Source organism: Oncorhynchus masou, chromosome 26 (genome assembly GCF_036934945.1).
Source record: "Oncorhynchus masou masou isolate Uvic2021 chromosome 26, UVic_Omas_1.1, whole genome shotgun sequence".
NCBI classification, from domain to species: domain Eukaryota; kingdom Metazoa; phylum Chordata; class Actinopteri; order Salmoniformes; family Salmonidae; genus Oncorhynchus; species Oncorhynchus masou.
The window spans coordinates 14,585,838-14,603,633 of record NC_088237.1 but is presented as its reverse complement, the minus strand read 5'-3'; the positions used below and the strand labels follow the sequence as shown (position 1 = coordinate 14,603,633).

The following is a 17,796-nucleotide window of genomic DNA, read 5'->3' as shown; positions in this document are numbered from 1 at the left end:
TCTATTTTAAACAAGTAGTAATGCAATAAACACGAAATGAAAAAGTTATTAAGCTAGAAAACCTTCGTGAAATAACAGGATGTCCCATGTATTTAACAATAATTGGTTTGGTAGGGAAACAGGAATCAGAAGTTGCTCAATGAGTAAAACGTATTGTTTGCCATTGAATTCTCATGAGAATCATGTCATCTCCACCCATAGAGGCGATCTCAGTATCACAATGGACATGTATTTTACCCGAGGGCTGGGCACACACATGAATCAACCATATTGAGCAAGTTTTTAATGAAGTGCATCATAAATATCAGAACAGTTATCATTTCCATAGGACTCCATTCATTACATGACCTCCTCCCACTGGACATACAGTTTACACATGCACTTGTAGGAAAGGAACGGTTCCATAGGAAAGGAAAGGTTCCGTAGTAGCATTTTGCCCACCTAGTAATGTTAGGACAGATATTCCACCCAGCCTTTGTCACAGGTTCATGTAACATGAAGACAGAAGTACAGTACAGGACTACTGAATGAGTCTAGCTGTAGAGAGAGGTGTGTTAGGAGAAAGTACACCGTCCAGTCACAGAGTACAACTGCATGCCGTAACACTTTAGGATGCAAAGATGGACCCTTATTCTCGCCACACTACTGTAGACAGACACTTTGCTCACAGCTATGCGCTAAACACCTATGGAGTCGATCATCCTCCTATGTTTGTTGCTTCTTACAGATAGATAGTTTTTTTTTGATTGTTGGAATCCATGATACACAAGACAGTAGGAACCTAGCAGCAGGACCAAACTGTGAATGTTACAGAAGGAAAGCCACATGGCTCAACATGCAGCACCTCATTTCACAGGCGGCTCTTTGCCCCGGTCGCAACCAGTGTCTCAACGTTTCTTGATGACTACCACAGTTTAGAGGAATAAATACATCAAATCAGAACATTAAAAACAACATTTGCTGTCCTTTTTTTTGCGTTAATACTGGAAAAGTACTGTGGTCAAAACACAGTTAAGTGTGTGATTCGGAATCTGTCAGTTGTTTTCCCTTTTGGTTGGGTTCAAATCTATTGTCTGGCCATAGTTAGCCTCAACATTTTAGTCCACATGTATTTTAGTCCCTTTTTAGTACACATGCATAAACACCCTATTTACACTTGTTGTTACAGAAATATATGAACATGTTCATCAAGGTTGATTGAAAAAGTGGCAAGAGATCTATTTTAGATTGAAAAATACAACCAGCTGGAAATAGTCCCAGAAGGAGTTAACACTCACCAGAAAATAACCACTTATCATAGGAAGGTTTGAGGCATTTATGATAAATACATCATTAGGGGTTGTATGTATAGGTTCTTATTGTTTAATATTCCAGTGTATTTCACATGTATCACATTAATAAGGGGCTGGAACATTTCAATACCACACAGAGTAATGCAGAGGAAGTGTCCATTTGAGGTCAACACACACACACACACACACACACACACACACACACACACACACACACACACACACACACACACACACACACACACACACACACACACACACACACACACACACACACACACACACACACACACACACACACACACACAGTGCATGACAGAGACCAGGATGAAGTTGAATACATTGACCATTATGATGTCTAACAAGAATAACATTAGGAGAACACATTCACTGAGTGTACAAAACCTTATGAACACCTGCTCTTTCCATGTCAGACTGACCAGGTGAATCCAGGTGAAAGCTATGATCCCTTATTGATGTCACTTGTTAAATCCACTTCAAATCGGTATAGATGAAGGGCAGGAGACTAGTTAAGAGGCCGGTTAAAGAATGATTTTTAAGTCTTGAGACAATTGAGATATGGATTGTTTATGTGTGCCACCCAGAGGGTGAATGGCGAGACAAAATATTTAAGTGTATTTTTACGGGGTATGGTAGTAGGTGCCAGGCACTCTGGTTTGTGTCAAGAACTGCAATGCTGCCGGGTTTTTCACGCTCAACAGTTTCCTGTGTGTATCAAGAATGGTCCACCACCCAAAGGTCATCCAGCCAACTTGACAACTGTGGGAAGCATTGGAGTCAACATGGGCCATTCCTGTGGAACGCTTTCGACTCCTTGTAGAGTCCATGCCATGACAAATTGAGGCTGTTCTGAGGGCAAGGGGGAGGTGCCCCGAATCACAATATTAGGAAGGTGTTCTTAATGTTTTGTACACTCTGTACATAGACACACACAGTTTGAAATAGGGTCAGGTCAATGCCTGTAATTTGTTTGGAATGTCCATGCAACCCTAGAAAAGCCCCTGCCCCCCTAGGAAAGACCTCTCCAATTCAGCGCAGTGTTTGTGTCCGCCAAGATCTGCTAGCCAATCACAAAGCAGAACAAAGATCCAGTCCAACACAGTAGGTGTATCTAGAATGAGCCAACATCCAATCAAAAAGCTGCATTGCACACAGTGTAGTGCTGAAAGCAGATGAGTCCAGTTTTTCTTTCCATGGTAGTCATCTTCACCCAACTGATGAAGTTTCACCAACTGATATTCCCAGTGCAGAGACTATGGAGAGGCAGCAGGGGCAAACAGTCACTTTCTGTTTTTGGTTTCCTTATTCCTGGCCTACTATGACCCACAGGCATGCTTGCTAATGCTAACGCTAGCTGAAGTTGAGCAGGATCCAGCAGACAGAGAGATGGCAGACAGGCAAAGATAGGATCTCCATCACACAGGCTAAAAAAGTGTCCATTGAAGAGCTACCTATTGTGGGCAACACACATCAAGCACATAGGGAAACATCCATGGGTTTTCTTTAAAAACAGTCCCTTCTTATTAAATATCAAAAGGGATATTTTCAAAACCACAAGCTATGTAATAATAATACTGCATCATCACTCATCAATGATTCAAAGCCCAAACTTCTGTTCTGAAGCAGTGGAATCGATTGCTTTGGTAGCGAACCGTCTCTGGTCTCTTTCTAAAGTCCTCAATCTTTACTTCCCTCCCTATAAGACTTTTCCCAGAGTGAATCAGCTGAAGCAGGCCTCGACGACAGCCACAGGGACAGTGAAAGGGCAAAAGGGAACAGCAAGGGTTTGTGGGTAATGTGGTCCTGGACTGGGTGGTTTCCCAGCAGGCTGTGCGGAAGGGGTTAAAGGTCAATGCCCTTGATGAGCGAGGCCTCCAGGGTGATGGGGAAGTCGTGGAGAGTCTGCAGGACAGCAATGAGATCGTTGACCGTGGTCCGGTCCCGGAGCAGAGCAGACTCCTCGTACATCCGCTGGATCACGGGACACTCCACCAACAGAGGGAGCCACTGAATCAGCAGACGATCTCTGCAGAGCGAGAGGAGATAATTAGGGGTATGTTTGCTAAAACAGCTGGTTCCATGTTACCAGTGAGACTATTTAGAAGTGTGATGTTGATTCCCAATACAGCCCTCTGGATGTTTTGTGCCAATAACAACTACAGCTAAATTTTTAAATTTAACCTTTAACTAGGCAAGTCAGTTAAGAACACATTTTTTTATTTACAATGACAGCCTACGAGGGAACAGTGGGTTAACTGCCTTGTTCAGGGGTGGAATGACAGATTTTTTCCCTTGTCAGCTCAGGGATTCGATCCAGCAACCTTTTGGTTACTGGCCCAACGCTCTAACCACTATGCTACCTGCCAGCCCCAGTTCTGCAGCCCCAGTTCTGCAGCCCCAGTTCTGCAGCCCCAGTTCTGCAGCCCCAGTTCTGCAGCCCCAGTTCTGCAGCCCCAGTTCTGCAGCCCCAGTTCTGCAGCCCCAGTTCTGCAGCCCCAGTTCTGTCTCACTGCGCGTGAGTGGCGCCCTCACCTGGCCCCCAGGCAGACAAGCAGCTGGAACTTGCCGTCCTTGCCAATGTTCCTGGGCGAGGAGTTGATGGCACTGACATAGTGACAGAGAGAGACACAGGTCAGGCCCAGGGGGTCAGCAGTCTCCTGCATGTCCCCCATCTGGTCTGCTGACTCCATGTAAGCCACCGCCTTCTCTGTAGAGGGGGGGAGGAGGAGATATGTTAGGGAGGTGGGAGCAGAGAAGGAGAACAGGAAGAGGAGACGTGGAGGTAGGGTCTACTGTAGAAGAACTTCGTAACAACTCCGAAACAGAGGTTTATAAAATACATTTGATTGATTGATCTGAAGCTAAAAAGAGTATGTCAAGTCTACAGGGGTTCACGCTCCATTATACTTGAACCTTTGACCTGTGCAAATAAAGTGCTCTAGGAAAACCATCATCTCATATCCTTCATCATATCAGTCAAAAGCTGTGTTATGAATATTAATAAGAGGATGAAGCAGCAGTTTCATACGACAGCTGAAGCAGCTACCTGCAGGGTTACTTTGAGTATCAAAGGGACTTTTTAAACGGACTATTTTATTTCCATTGGGGAAGTACAGTATGCCATATCCCAGTTGTCACCACTAGAGGGAAGCCTATTACATAGATCTATAAATCATACCATAAAGATGGATAGCGGGTGCACCTGAGCACCTTCATAGAAGAAGAATAGCCCCTCAATCCATCTCAATGGATCATACGTCGGGAGAAAGATGTGGTATTTCTAGGTCATTCCACTAGATGGAGGCAGCGGTGTGGAGGTAGGCCACTCACCCACAAAGTCCCAGACAAAGACAGTCTTCTGGAAGAGGCGGGCGGACTTGAAGCCGTTGTGAAAGAACAGCTCCAGAGCCCCGACCAGACCGACCTCACCACACAGCAGGATGGTCAGACTGCCCCTCTGGAGAGGGAGAGAAGGAGATACTCAGAAAAAGAGCTTTTGTATCATTTCATTAACCTTGGAGACTAAAAAAAATGTAGCAATTGTTGATTCTCAAACAACAAACATGATGCAACACTACCCCTTTGAAGCACAAATTAGAAACAGTGAAAATGTTCACTTAAAAATCAACATAACATTCTCTTTATTCTCCTCAACAGATTAAAAAACACTGTTCTCATATTCCCCCTCACAGAGTTCACCGGCATGTGACAGTGGAGAGCATTTATACCGCACTATAAAGGCCCTTACATTAGCTGTGGCTAATGCTAAACTATTCCTCCAGTTAAACTAATGTAGATGCTGAGTTAACGGCTCTCTCCAGGGGTTTAGACTTGTTTCACTTTCATTAGTTGTATATACGGGACACGCATGGTATACATCGTCCAATGAAATGCTTACTTGAGAGAGAGAGAGAGAGAGAGAGCCCGGAGGGGAGCACAGAGAGAGTAATTCTACAGAGAGAAGAAGAGTATATTTAAAGAGAGAGTGTACAGAAAGGGGGTTGAGGGGATTGTTAAGCACTAGAATGAGTTCATCGTGTTCAGAATGAAAGAGAAATAACATCTGCTCTCTGCCCTGACATAATTCCCCAGACAGAGCACCTCAGAGACTATTAACCTGCCAGATGAGGAGAGTGCTGCAGCAGTCACAAACCTATTATACAGACCCCTCACTGTTTGAACTCAAATTAACAGACTAAATGGAGAACATGGAGCAGGTGCTTGTTATTTTCTTCTCTCAGGTCAGTCTCGCACTTTCTCTAACACACACACACACACACACACACACACACACACACACACACACACACACACACACACACACACACACACACACACACACACACACACACACACACACACACACACACACACACACCTCTTTCTCAGGCTTGTGGAAGTGTTTGCAGATGCTGTTCACTGCCTCGCCAATGGCCTCCTGGATTTGAGCTGAGGTAGGCTCTGCAACCGAAGAGAGAGAAGAAGAACAAAAAGTGAATATCTATAGTTATGGTCAACAGTAAATCAGGTATTGGTTATGTTATGCCATGTCATGAAGGGGTGTTACTCACTGTATCCGCGTCCTCCCATCGAGGTGATGCTGGCGCGTCTGGTCTGACCCGGCGAATGCTGCATGTCGGGCGTGCGACACCCTCTCCCACAATCCTCATCTGCGTTGGGCGATGCCAGCTCACCAATCAGAACACGCTCCAGACTGCCGTCGTCCACACCTTTGCCAAGCCACCGCCCACACGGGAACTTGTAGGTGTGTCCTGTGATCTCGTTGCGGACCATGACACAGTCCACCAACCATTTAGCCAGCAGCCCAGAGTTATCATGGCCCAACTGGACTGTAGTCAGCTTACCCAGGTTCTGACACTATAGAGAAAGACGAGAGAGTGAGAGAGAGAGAATGAGAAGAATCAGCATCAAGATGTCATTACATGTTTTTTCTACGTTAATTCACAATGATAATTCAGAAATAATCTGTTAATTACAACAGTATGACTGCTATTTCTAGAACTATGCAGTGTAAACTCTATCGAATCTAGTGCGACTCATCTATCCAATTGATCAACTAAAAGTCGACATCAGACCAATATACAGCCAATGACAGGTGAGTATTCCCACAATATGCCCTTGAATGTCACTTAGGAGAAAGTTGCGTCCCTGTTCCAAACTCTTTAGTTGAAGGTGAGTTTGGTGCATTGAGTGAGATTTGGCATTGGTCCTGAGATCCTCAAAAGGTTCTACAGCTGCAACATCGAGATCATTTTGACTGGTTGCATCACTGTCTGGTACTGCAATTGCTCAGCCTCCGACCGCAAGGCACTTCAGAGGGTAGTGCGTACGGCCCAGTACATCACTGGGGCAAAGCTGCCTGCCATCCAGGACCTCTACACCAGGCGGTGTCAGAGGAAGGCCCTAAAATGTGTCAAAGACCCCAGCCACCACAGTCATAGACTGTTCTCTCTACTACCGCATGGCAAGTGGTACTGGAGTGCCAAGTCTAGGACAAAAAGGCTTCTCAACAGTTTTTACCCCCAAGCCATAAGACTCCTGAACAGGTCATCAAATGGCTACCCAGACAATTTTTATTGTCACTAACTATACATTAATGTGCATATGTACATACTACCTCAATTGGCCCGACCAACCAGTGCTCCCGCACACTGGCTAACCGGGCTATCTGCATTGTGTCCCGCCACCCGCCAACCCCTCTTTACGCTACTGCTACTCTCTGTTCATCATTTATGCATAGTCACTTTATCCATACCCACATGTACATACTACCTCAATCAGCCTAACTAACCGGTGCCTGTATATAGCCTCGCTACTGTATATAGCCTCGCTACTGTATATAGCCTCGCTACTGTTTTTCACTGTCTTTTTACTGTTGTTTCTATTTCTTTACTTACCTATTGTTCACCTTTTTTGCACTATTGGTTAGAGACTAGGTAAGCATTCCACTGTAAAGGTACCTGTTGTATACCTGTTGTATACCTGTTGTATTTGGTGCACGTGACAAATAAACTTTGATTTGAGATGCATAACATCAGCATCATGTCAAGGAAATGTTAATGTGATGTTAAACTACACTAAGTGGCATTCAAGGACAAACACATAAATCTAGAACACCATTAATACACTATAACCAACAGACGGTACACAGACCAAACCATTGGTGAGTGAAGCCCTCAACCCAGAGAGAGAGCTGGGTCGTATTCATTAAACCACACCGTAGCAAAATGTTTTGCAACGGATAAAAGAAAAAGGAGCGTTTGTTATTGGACAACTTCACTCCCCCATTTCAGTCAGTTTTCTTCCGTTTGGTTCCGAATGAATACGACCCTGGAGTCTATGGTACACAGTGAACATTGAGTCTGGGATGATCCAAATGGGTGCGGTGGAGAGGAGGGAGAGGGAGGTGACGTTTCTAACCTTGAACATGGCGTCGATGTGAGTGTGTGGCCTGAAAGCAGACTGGGGAGATGAAGACACGTGTTAGGACATGATGGACAGCATGAGTGGGAGAGGATGGACTTGGGTTGCTGGTTTCTAGTAGACTACCCTTCACCAGGCTACAAACCAGGTGTGTACCCAAACCATCACCATTGTAGCAAAGCTCCTCTAGAGAGATGCTCTACAAAGCTATACTGAAGTTAGCCATCACCCAAACTGCTCACAAAGCCACAAAGAGCTACCACCCAACACTAGTGAACACGGCACCACTCAGAACGGTAGAGATTATAAAAGGCTCAGTAGGTAGAGACATGTACTTCCTGTGAGGAAGGAAGTAGGAAAGAGGAAAAAAACGAGAAGTCTGGGTCCATCCGCTCATTGTGCCAGGCAGCATCTCACAGAGTTAACTACTATTCAAGCACACTTCCAATATCTACCAAGTGGAATCAGCTACATGAACACAACTTTTAACTCATCAACCCCGGCTCTGAGTGGAAGGTATCAGAGCAAATAGTCACACAAAGATGAATGAATGGATGAATAGATAAATTAATGAGTGAAAGAGGAGATAGGGGATTAGTAGTACGTATGGAATGGTAGAGAGCGAGTTAGACAGTGTTCTGCCTTATGAGACCATGCGAGATCATGCCACAAAAAGGGAACAGCCATCCACTTCACCCCAGCGGGCAGCGAACAACGACTTAGTGACATTCTCAGCAAAACCATCAATCAATGCTGATATAACCTTGCTGCAGAACTTCACAGAGACATGAGAGGAGGCGTGGGGGCCCTGGCTGTAGGGTCATAGTTCAGACTCACATCAAAGGTCATCTCCAGGACGTTCTTGGTGATCTGCCTGACGCCTGAGTCGCCCAGCTCACCCGACACACACACCCACGGGTTGGAGGTCGTCATGGCGTTGCTCAGCTTCTTGATTGGGATGATGACGGCGCGGTATGGGATCACTACAGGGACAAAAAAAGAAATACGTATTTCATTCCAACAGAGAAAGAATAAATGTATTCATATTTTTATAGTAAAATATAACTAGGGCAAACTAAATCGGGGACATTTCAGTGGATTGCACTGCTTTAGAGTAATAATTCATTTATGAATTTGGCTATAAAAAAATGATCCCAGTTTCTCTAAAGGCAGACAAGGGTTCCAGAGAAAGCAAACCCAGGGCTATTGATGGTGTGTGTGTGTGTGTGTGTGTGTGTGTGTGTGTGTGTGTGTGTGTGTGTGTGTGTGTGTGTGAAAGAGAGACATTTTTTATGGTGCTGCTTTAGTGCAAACTGCTATGTGAACAATGTAATCCTGCTCTCAATCTTTGATTACATGTACATAGCCTCATGCTTTACTCAGGTTAATACCGTCTCTGCCATTGGTCCAAGTTAAAGTCCTATAAATCTACATTAACATGAACCTCCATGGAAAACAGTGATCAGACAAGGCAAGCACACCAATTAGGACTCTCCAAAGCCTACCGTCCATCCTCTCCCCAGTGGCTGAGTGGAAAGGTTTGCTGTTGTTGACTTGTGGTAAGTTAAAGTGGTTGACTTGTAGTTACATTGTTTTAGCTAGTGTGCAGACTGATCGAGGTAATGGCACCAGCGAAGTAGAATTAGTCAACCGTCTTATGACGTGACTGTTCTGTATAGGTTGTGGTAAATTAGTGGTTATATTATGGTCATATTGAGGTTGAATCGTGGTTATGTTGAAGTCCTACTCACTGATGGTGGTGAAGACACTGGTGAAACAAAAGTAGTCGACAGTGTTGAGGGAGAGCAAGTGAAACAGGAACTGCTCCTTCTCCTCCTCGCAGCGCAGGAAGGCGTAGCGCTTATACAACTTCCTGGAAACGCCACAACACACATTAACCATGGCTTCGACACTGTCGACGTGAATAATATTGTGTGTTTATGTGTGCGTGCGTACTTGGTTAAGGCTTGGCGGGACAGCAGCCGTTTGAGGTGTTGTGAGAGCAGCTTCTTCTCCAGAGAAAGACGGATCCAGGCCCTCGCTCTGCCCACATCCGTCTTTATCTCCCCCATACTCTGGATGTGCCTGAGAACGGGGAGGAGGGAGGCGTGGGGATGTTAGAGAAGGTGAAGAGGTAAGAATGAAAAAAAAATAAAGTTTTTTTAAATAACAGCATATAACAAAACAAATAATTGACTTACATGGATAAAGTTGTGAGATAATACCATCTATCAATGTAACATCGTAATGTACAGGTTCAGTGGTGGGGAATTCATACCTCATATCCTGTATGACGGACGCTCGCAGCGATGGCATCCCTAATGATGACTCAGACTTTCGTCTCTCTGAACCATTTGACACTGTGGGAGGGAGAAAGAAGCACACACACATCTCAGCTTTGGCAGCGCTCCAATTGAAATCAGATGCCACTGGAGTGTGAAAGGTCTATAGATTCATTTTAGCAAATGAGTTGAATTTCAAATTGAGTATTTCATGGGATCATTGGCTATGGATATTGTGTGACTGAATGAATTGAGGGTAGGAGGCACATGTGTTTTATATTAAATGGACCATGTAAGGCGTGTGTGTGTGTGTGTGTCTTACCTGGTGACTCTGCCTGCTGCTGCTCCAGTGTCTCCTCTCTGGCCTGGTAGTGCAGAAGGTGGGACCACAGAGCTGACTTCCCCTACAGCGGTCACAGTCCAGAGGTTAGAGGTCAACCCACACTCTGTTAATAGCCAATACACTCCCTAATACAGGAATCATAGCTCTGCCAATAGCTAATATATTCACTAATACTACTAGACTATAGATAGAGGAATTCCAGCCAATAAGCCTAATGAAATAGGGTCATATGGATATGACTATAAGACCTGATTAATCAAAGTGTTGGTAGACTGAACTCTGACCTATAGCAGGTTCTTCCAAGTAGAGCACTGAGCATGAGAGTGGGTATATATTGTAAATGCAATGTTGTCATTACGATAAAACCTGATTAACGAGAGAAAGAGAGAGAGAGAGTGTGTGTGCATGTATGTGTGTTTCTGTTCAGTGCATGTGTGTGTGCATGTGTGTGTGTGTGTGTGTCTGCACAGACCTGTTTGACCTGCAGGCCATGGCTCCAGATCCTCTCCAGCAGGTCACAGAGGGAGGCGATGAGAGTGTTCTCCTCCAGACCTGTGATGTTTGCCTCCCCATGACCCAGCTCCACCGCCTCCCTGCCCATCTTCTCCACCAACATACGCTTAGTCTGGAGACAGGAGACACAGCAACATGGTCAACACAACATGACCACTACACATAGGATACAAACAACATGTTTGTAGACTGGAACCAATCCGCTCATAACATGAATTAACAAAATTGCGCAGATATACAGTACCAGTCAAAAGTTTGGACACACCTACTGATTCCACGTTTTTTCTTTATTTGGACTATTTTCTACATTGTAGAATAATAGCGAAGACATCAAAACCATGAAATAACACATATGGAATCATGTAGTAACCAAAAAAAGTGTTAAATCCAAATATATTTTATATTTGAGATTCTTCAAAGTAGCCAACCTTTGCCTTGATGACAGCTTTGCACACTCTTGGGATTCTCTCAACCAGCTTCATGAGGTAGTCACCTGGAATGCATTTCAATTAATAGGTGTGCCTTGTTAAAACATTTCTTTCCTTCTTAATGCGTTTGAGCCAATCATTTGTTTTGTGACAAGGTAGGGGTGGTATACAGAAGATATCCCTATTTGGTCAAATACCATATTAGGGCAAGGACTGCTCAAATAAGCAAAGTGAAATGACAGTCCATCATTACTTTAAGACATGAATGTCAGTCAATTACATTACTTCAAGCGCAGCCGCAAAAACCATCAAGCGCTATGTTGAAATTGGCTCTCATGAGGACCGCCACAGGAGAGGAAGACCCAGAGTTACCTCTGCTGCAGAGGATAAGTTCATTAGAGTTACCAGTCTCAGAACTTGCAGCCCAAATAAATGCTTCAGAGTCAAAGTAACAGACAAAATCAACATCGACTGTTCAGAGGAAACTGCGTGAAATCAGGCCTTCATGGTCAAATTGCTGCAAAGAAACCACTACTAAAGGACACCAATAATAAGAAGATACTTGCTTGGGCCAAGAAACATGAGCAATGGACATTAGACAGGTGGAAATCTGTCCTTTGTTCTGATGAGTCCAAATTTTAGATTTTTGGTTCCAACCGTCGTGTCTTTATGAGACGCATAGTAGGTGAATGGATGATCTCTGCATGTGTAGTTTCCACCGTGAAGAAATGGAGGAGGTGGTGAGATGGTGCTTTGCTGGTGACACTGTCAGTGATTTATTTAGAATTCAAGGGACACTTAACCAGCATGGTTACCACAACATTCTGCAGCGATTTGCCATCCCATCTGGTTTGCACTTAGTGGGACTATCATTTAATTTAAACAGGACAATGACCCAACACACCTCCAGGCTGTGTAAGGGCTATTTGACCAATAAGGAGAGTGTGAGTGCTGCATCAGATGACCTGGCCTCCACAATCCCCTGACCTCAAGCCAATTGAGATGGTTTGGGATGAGTTGGACCGCAGAGGGAAGGAAAAGCAGCCAACAAGTGCTCAGCATATAACACCTTCAAGACTGTTGGAAAAGCATTCCTCATGAAGCTGGTTGAGAGACTGCCAAGAGTGTGCAAAGCAGTCAGGGCAAAGGGTGACTACTTTGAAGAATCTAAAAATCTTTTTGGGTTTCTACATGATTCTATATGTGTTATTTCATAGTTTTGATGTCTTCACTATTATTCTACAAAGTAGAAAATAGTAAAAATAAAGAAAAACCTTGAATGAGTCGGTGTTGTCGTAGATGAATCAGAATTAGTTAGGTAACATAGATAAATAAGATGTTTTATTTACTTTATACTGGTCATTAGAATGTCTTTGTTTGGACTATACTGTTGGCAGTTGCATTTTCCTCTCTCTTCTCTAGGGAAAGGTCACTTGGGGCCCAGAGAGGGGAGAGGTCAGGCTTGTCTTTTACATGTCTGGTAATAGGCAGAATATCAGAAAGGGAGAAGTCAGGTTTGAACATTGTCTTCATGATGAATATATCTGTGAAACCATGTGAAGGGCTCCACTCTGTCTGTACTCCAGTCATTCCCTCCTTTTCCCATTGGGGGGGGGGGGTATGGCAGTGTCTGGGACCATTGTATGTCCCCTCTGATGTTGAAACTTATCTTTCATAGTATATGACCTAGAGGCTCACTCCCCTCAGTGAGCTTGTCCAGTGGTGGGGTGTATTTGAGATGGGAGTATCTAGAATTGTCAATTGATATATGCCATTGGATGAGGTAATGTTTTGGTAATATGAAGTACCAAGAACGAGAAGTAGAATCTCGTCTAAGAGACCAAACTGAACGATAATTTATAGCTAATGCTATCTGGCTATGGGATACTCCTCTTTCATGTAAAAGGCCCTTTGTGAAGTTCCTAAGATGTGTGGTTCATCATTGTCAGCTGAGAGGGGTGTATCTTGGCTATGAAAGATGAAGTATTCTTTTGTAAGCAATCTCAGAAATCATTTATAGACACTGAATTGATCTGAGTCACAGGGCTATGGTGAAGCTCATATAATTAAAGATGAAGTTTAAATAACTCTGACTGGTGTGTGGTTTGCGCCCTCATCATTTGGTAATACAGGAAATTGCCACGACAGTGTGTCCAAATGTTTGACTGGTACTGTACATTGGAGACACACAGCAACTGCAACCACAATATATTTCACCTGTACAGACTCACCTTCATGCGACACTCCTTGAGTAGTCCCTCTACAAACTTCCAGTTGGTCTGAGCAATGACGGCAGGTGAGAGGTCAGACAGCTTGGGCTGACGGAGATTCTTCCCCAGGCTCCGAGCCTCCTGCATGTACTTCTGATGGAGACAGACACAGAGCAATAGTCAGTTCTGTCTATAAAACTCTACACCTACTATTAACCATTACAGGTGGATGGAGGGACATTTCTCAGCTGGGTCAAACTTTAAGTGGTTGTGTAAGGGTAGGAGTGAGGGCTTTGTACAGTCTTGAATACCTTTTGACAAACATTGGGTTGTGGTGAGGGGTTATGTGCTGGTGGAGAAAACAAGGCAAAGTGAAAATAAAATGTTCTGTTAACTTCTCCACAGTGTTTTGAGGCGCTAAGCCCATTTCAGTGACACCCTCTGGTCGGTTCAGTCTAGTTGACTTAAATTGGCTTGAATTTGAAATGATTCCGGATTTTGTATCCGTTACAATTCAGAAATTCCTTTCTCATCTCTCTCCTCCCCACAGAGATCATACAGTAGATATAGAACTGTAAAGGGGTAGGAGGAGGAGAGAGATAAGGCAAAACAAGATCCTCTGCAGAGCCATGACTCACTCTCCAGTGCTGTTGACTTTAACTAATGTAACAGGTACATGAGTCATCTATCAAACAGAGCCAGTGTGTGTGAACAAGCAGGGATTGTGTGTATGTGTGAAGCAGGACTGGAGAAGTGGAGTGGGGGTCATCTTGGTGGTTGGGGTAGTTTTTAAGGGGTTAGTGGAAGGGTCAGTGGGGGGGTCCATCACTCCTCCACGTACCAGGCAGCACTCAGAGGCAGACTTTTTTGGTGGTTTGAGAGGCGGGGGAGACGACTTGTCCCACTCCCAGAACGCCATGGAGTTCTGCAGGACTAGACACCCCTCTACCTGCTGAGAGGTGGTACGGCCCAACCCCAATGCACAGGACCCACAGAAAAGACAGGAACGAGAAAAGGGGGAAAAAGCACCATGCACATGAATGCACAGGACATTCAAATAATAGAAAGAAACTAAGAAAACAAAGTAGTAAAAGAGAAAACAAGCTACAGAAAAAAAACATGAAATCAGTTAAGACAAGGACGGACAGGCTTTGAAAACGGAAGAAAGCGGAGAACAAGCTCTCAAAAGAAATCAAATAAGAAGGAACATAAAGGCATGCAATTGAACCAGAGGAGGAGGAGGAGGAGTGAGGATGAACAGGGAGGGATGTCTGTGTCGTGTCCGTACCTCTTTGAGGTCGTTATCTAGAGTCAAGTGTTCTGTTTGTTGTCTGTGACGGTCCTTCCTGCGCTGAGCCGTAGCGGTACGATTGGACCACCTGCTGACAGACACAACACTGTCAACTGCATAGACATTTATAAAGACTACTCACCTACATACTACAGATGGAAGATTAGGGATAAACATTTGTTAACTTGGACTACATCACCGTAGCACAACTGTAGCATATATACTGTTGAAGTCAGAAGTTTGCATAGACCTAGGTTGGAGTCATGAAAACTAGTTTTTCAACCACTGCACAAATTTCTTGTTAACAAACTATAGTTTTGGTAAATCGGTTAGGACATCTACTTTGTGCATGACACAAGTAATTTTTCCAACAATTGTTGACTTGGATTATACTCAGTGTATCACAATTCCAGTGGGTAAGAAGTTTATACACTAAGTTGACATTGCCTTTAAACAGCTTGGAAAATTTCAGAAAATTACGTCATGGCTTTAGAAACTTCTTATAGTCTAATTGATATCATTTGAGCCAATTGGAGGTGTACCTGTGGATGTATTTCAAGGCCTACCTTCAAACTCAGTGCCTCTTTGCTTGACATCACGGGAAAAATCAAAAGACATCAACCAAGACCTCAAAAAAAAAATTGTAGACCTTCACAAGTCTGGTTCATCCTTGGGAGCAATTTCCAAACGCCTGAAGGTACCACGTTCATCTGTACAAACAATAGTACGCATGTATAAACACCATGGGACCACGCAGCCATCATACCGCTCAGCAAATCAATCCCAGAACAACAGCAAAGGACCTTGTGAAGATGCTGGAGAAAACGGGTACTAGTCACAGTAAAACAAGTCCTATCTTGACATAACTTGAAAGGCAGCTCAGCAAGGAAGAAGCCACTGCTCCAAAACCACCATAAAAAAGCCAGACTATGGTTTGCAACTGCACATAGGAACAAATATCGTACTTTTTGGAGAAATGTCCTCTGGTCTGATGAAACAAAAATAGAACTGTTTGGCCATAATGGCCATTGTTATGTTTGGAGGAAAAAGGGGGAGGCTTGCAAGCCGAAGAACACCATCCCAACCATGAAGCATGGGGGTGACAACATCATGTTGTAGGGGTGCTTTGCTGCAGGAGGGACTGGTGCACTTCATAATCTCACCATACCTTTCTGCTATGCAATCTGGTTTCAGAGCTGGTCATGGGTGCACCTCAGCCACACTCAAGGTCCTAAACGATATCTTAACCGCCATCGATAAGAAACATTACTGTGCAGCCGTGTTCATTGATCTGGCCAAGGCTTTCGACTCTGTCAATCACCACATCCTCATCGGCAGACTCGAAAGCCTTGGTTTCTCAAATGATTGCCTCGCCTGGTTCACCAACTACTTCTCTGATAGAGTTCAGTGTGTCAAATCGGAGGGTCTGCTGTCCGGACCTCTGGCAGTCTCTATGGGGGTGCCACAGGGTTCAATTCTTGGACCGACTCTCTTCTCTGTATACATCAATGAGGTCGCTCTTGCTGCTGGTGAGTCTCTGATCCACCTCTACGCAGACAACACCATTCTGTATACTTCTGGCCCTTCGTTGGACACTGTTAACAACCCTCCAGGCAAGCTTCAATGCCATACAACTCTCCTTCCGTGGCCTCCAATTGCTCTTAAATACAAGTAAAACTAAATGTATGCTCTTCAACCGATCGCTACCCGCTCCTACACGCCTGTCCAACATCACTACTCTGGACGGCTCTGATTTAGAATACGTGGACAACTACAAATACTTAAGTGTCTGGTTAGACTGTAAACTCTCCTTCCAGACCCATATCAAATATCTCCAATCCAAAGTTAAATCTAGAATTGGCTTCCTATTTCGCAACAAAGCATCCTTCACTCATGCTGCCAAACATACCCTTGTAAAACTGACCATCCTACCAATCCTCGACTTTGGCGATGTCATTTACAAAATAGCCTCCAATACCCTACTCAACAAATTGGATGCAGTCTATCACAGTGCAATCCGTTTTGTCACCAAAGCCCCATATACTACCCATCATTGCGACCTGTACGCTCTCGTTGGCTGGCCCTCGCTTCATACTCGTCGCCAAACCCACTGGCTCCATGTCATATACAAGACCCTGCTAGGTAAAGTCCCCCCTTATCTCAGCTCGCTGGTCACCATAGCATCTCCCACCTGTAGCACACGCTCCAGCAGGTACATCTCTCTAGTCACCCCCAAAACCAATTCTTTCTTTGGCCGCCTCTCCTTCCAGTTCTCTGCTGCCAATGACTGGAACGAACTACAAAAAGCACTGAAACTGGAAACACTTATCTCCCTCACTAGCTTTAAGCACCAACTGTCAGAGCAGTTCACAGATTACTGCACCTGTACATGGCCCACCTATATTTTAGCCCAAACAACTATCTCTTTCCCTACTGTATTTAATTTATTTATTTTGCTCCTTTGCACCCCATTATTTTTATTTCTACTTTGCACATTCTTCCATTGCAAATCTACCATTCCAGTGTTTTACTTGCTATATTGTATTTACTTTGCCACCATGGCCTTTTTTTGCCTTTACCTCCCTTATCTCACCTCATTTGCTCACATCGTATATAGACTTGTTTATGCTGTATTATTGACTGTATGTTTGTTTTGCTCCATGTGTAACTCTGTGTCGTTGTATGTGTCGAACTGCTTTGCTTTATCTTGGCCAGGTCGCAATTGTAAATGAGAACTTGTTCTCAACTTGCCTACCTGGTTAAATAAAGGTGAAATAAAAAATAAAAAAATAATAAAATATATGGCATCATGAGGGAGGAAAATTATGTGGATATATATTGAAGCAACATCTCAAGACATCAGCCAGGAAGGTAAAGCTTGGTCGCAAATGGGTCTTCCAAATGGACAATAACCCCAAGCATACTTTCAAAGTTGTGGCAAATTGGAATAAGGACAACAAAGTAAAGGTTTT

General features: G+C 44.1%; 1 protein-coding gene and 1 long non-coding RNA gene across 2 annotated transcripts in view; one reads left to right on the top strand and one right to left on the bottom strand.

Annotated features, from left to right (window-relative positions):
• Window positions 1-268: 268 nt before the first annotated feature.
• LOC135514857 (DENN domain-containing protein 5B-like) overlaps window positions 269-17,796 on the bottom strand; it is an 81,525-nt gene continuing 63,997 nt past the window's right edge. Inside the window, 14 exon segments of the mRNA XM_064938518.1 lie at window positions 269-3,339; window positions 3,846-4,020; window positions 4,644-4,770; window positions 5,692-5,774; window positions 5,885-6,191; window positions 7,755-7,796; window positions 8,595-8,740; window positions 9,509-9,630; window positions 9,714-9,842; window positions 10,036-10,117; window positions 10,362-10,443; window positions 10,855-11,007; window positions 13,555-13,686; window positions 14,822-14,912. Of these exon segments, the coding sequence (XP_064794590.1) occupies window positions 3,156-3,339; window positions 3,846-4,020; window positions 4,644-4,770; window positions 5,692-5,774; window positions 5,885-6,191; window positions 7,755-7,796; window positions 8,595-8,740; window positions 9,509-9,630; window positions 9,714-9,842; window positions 10,036-10,117; window positions 10,362-10,443; window positions 10,855-11,007; window positions 13,555-13,686; window positions 14,822-14,912 (1,855 nt within the window). The 3' untranslated portion in view covers window positions 269-3,155.
• LOC135514859 (uncharacterized) lies at window positions 9,805-10,339 on the top strand. Its single transcript, XR_010451742.1, has 2 exons — window positions 9,805-9,891; window positions 10,013-10,339. It is a non-coding gene; the product is annotated as an uncharacterized LOC135514859 (long non-coding RNA).